The sequence below is a fragment of the Passer montanus genome, unplaced genomic scaffold (genome assembly GCF_014805655.1).
Source record: "Passer montanus isolate IOZ18808 unplaced genomic scaffold, ASM1480565v1 scaffold35, whole genome shotgun sequence".
In the NCBI taxonomy this organism is placed as follows: Eukaryota; Metazoa; Chordata; class Aves; order Passeriformes; family Passeridae; genus Passer; species Passer montanus.
In genome coordinates, this window is record NW_024368263.1 from 5,496,710 (window position 1) to 5,497,329 (window position 620).

General features: G+C 78.5%; 1 protein-coding gene across 1 annotated transcript in view; it reads left to right on the plus strand.

Moving 5' to 3' along the window:
• Nucleotides 1-6: 6 nt before the first annotated feature.
• Nucleotides 7-620, plus strand: part of SUZ12 (SUZ12 polycomb repressive complex 2 subunit) — a 23,581-nt gene continuing 22,967 nt past the window's right edge. Inside the window, exon 1 of the mRNA XM_039716302.1 lies at nt 7-469. Coding sequence (XP_039572236.1) covers nt 166-469 — 304 coding nt within the window. The 5' untranslated portion in view covers nt 7-165. The remainder of the gene's footprint in view (nt 470-620) is intronic.

A 620-nucleotide genomic window follows, 5' to 3' on the forward strand; every position in this document is an offset into this window, starting at 1 on the left:
CGGCGGTCGGGCTCGGCGGCCGCGGCGCTGAGGGGAGCGGGGCGGAGGAGACTTGGCGGAGTTGGAGCGCGGCGCGTCCCCCCCCCGCCTCACGCACCCGCCCCGGCCGGCCCTGCCCGCCCCGCTCGGTCTCCGTCCCGCCGGGGCCTTCCCGGGGCCACCCCTATGGCTCCTCAGAAGCACGGTGGAGGAGCGGGGCCCAGCTCGGGCTCCGCTGGCGGCGCCGCCGGAGGGGGAGGTGGCGGCGGAGGAGGCGGCGGGTTCGGGGGCTCCGCCGCGGCGGCGGCTCCCGGTGGTAAATCCGGCGGTGCCGCGGGCGGCGGCGGCGGCGGAGGAGGCAGCGGGTACTCGGGCGGCTCCTCGGCCTCCTCGGCAGCGGCGGCGGCGGCAGCGGCGCTGCCCCCCGTGAAGAAGCCGAAGATGGAGCAGATCCAGGCCGACCACGACCTCTTTCTTCAGGCCTTCGAGAGTGAGCACCGGGTCGCCGGAAGAAGTGGGGGCCGAGCCGGCGGGACCGGCCCGAGCCGCCGCGGAAAGGGCGGGAGGCGGAGGGGAGGGCTGTGGGGAGCAGGGGCTTCCGGGGGTAAACACGGCCGGGGGATGGAGGGAGGGAGCGGGCC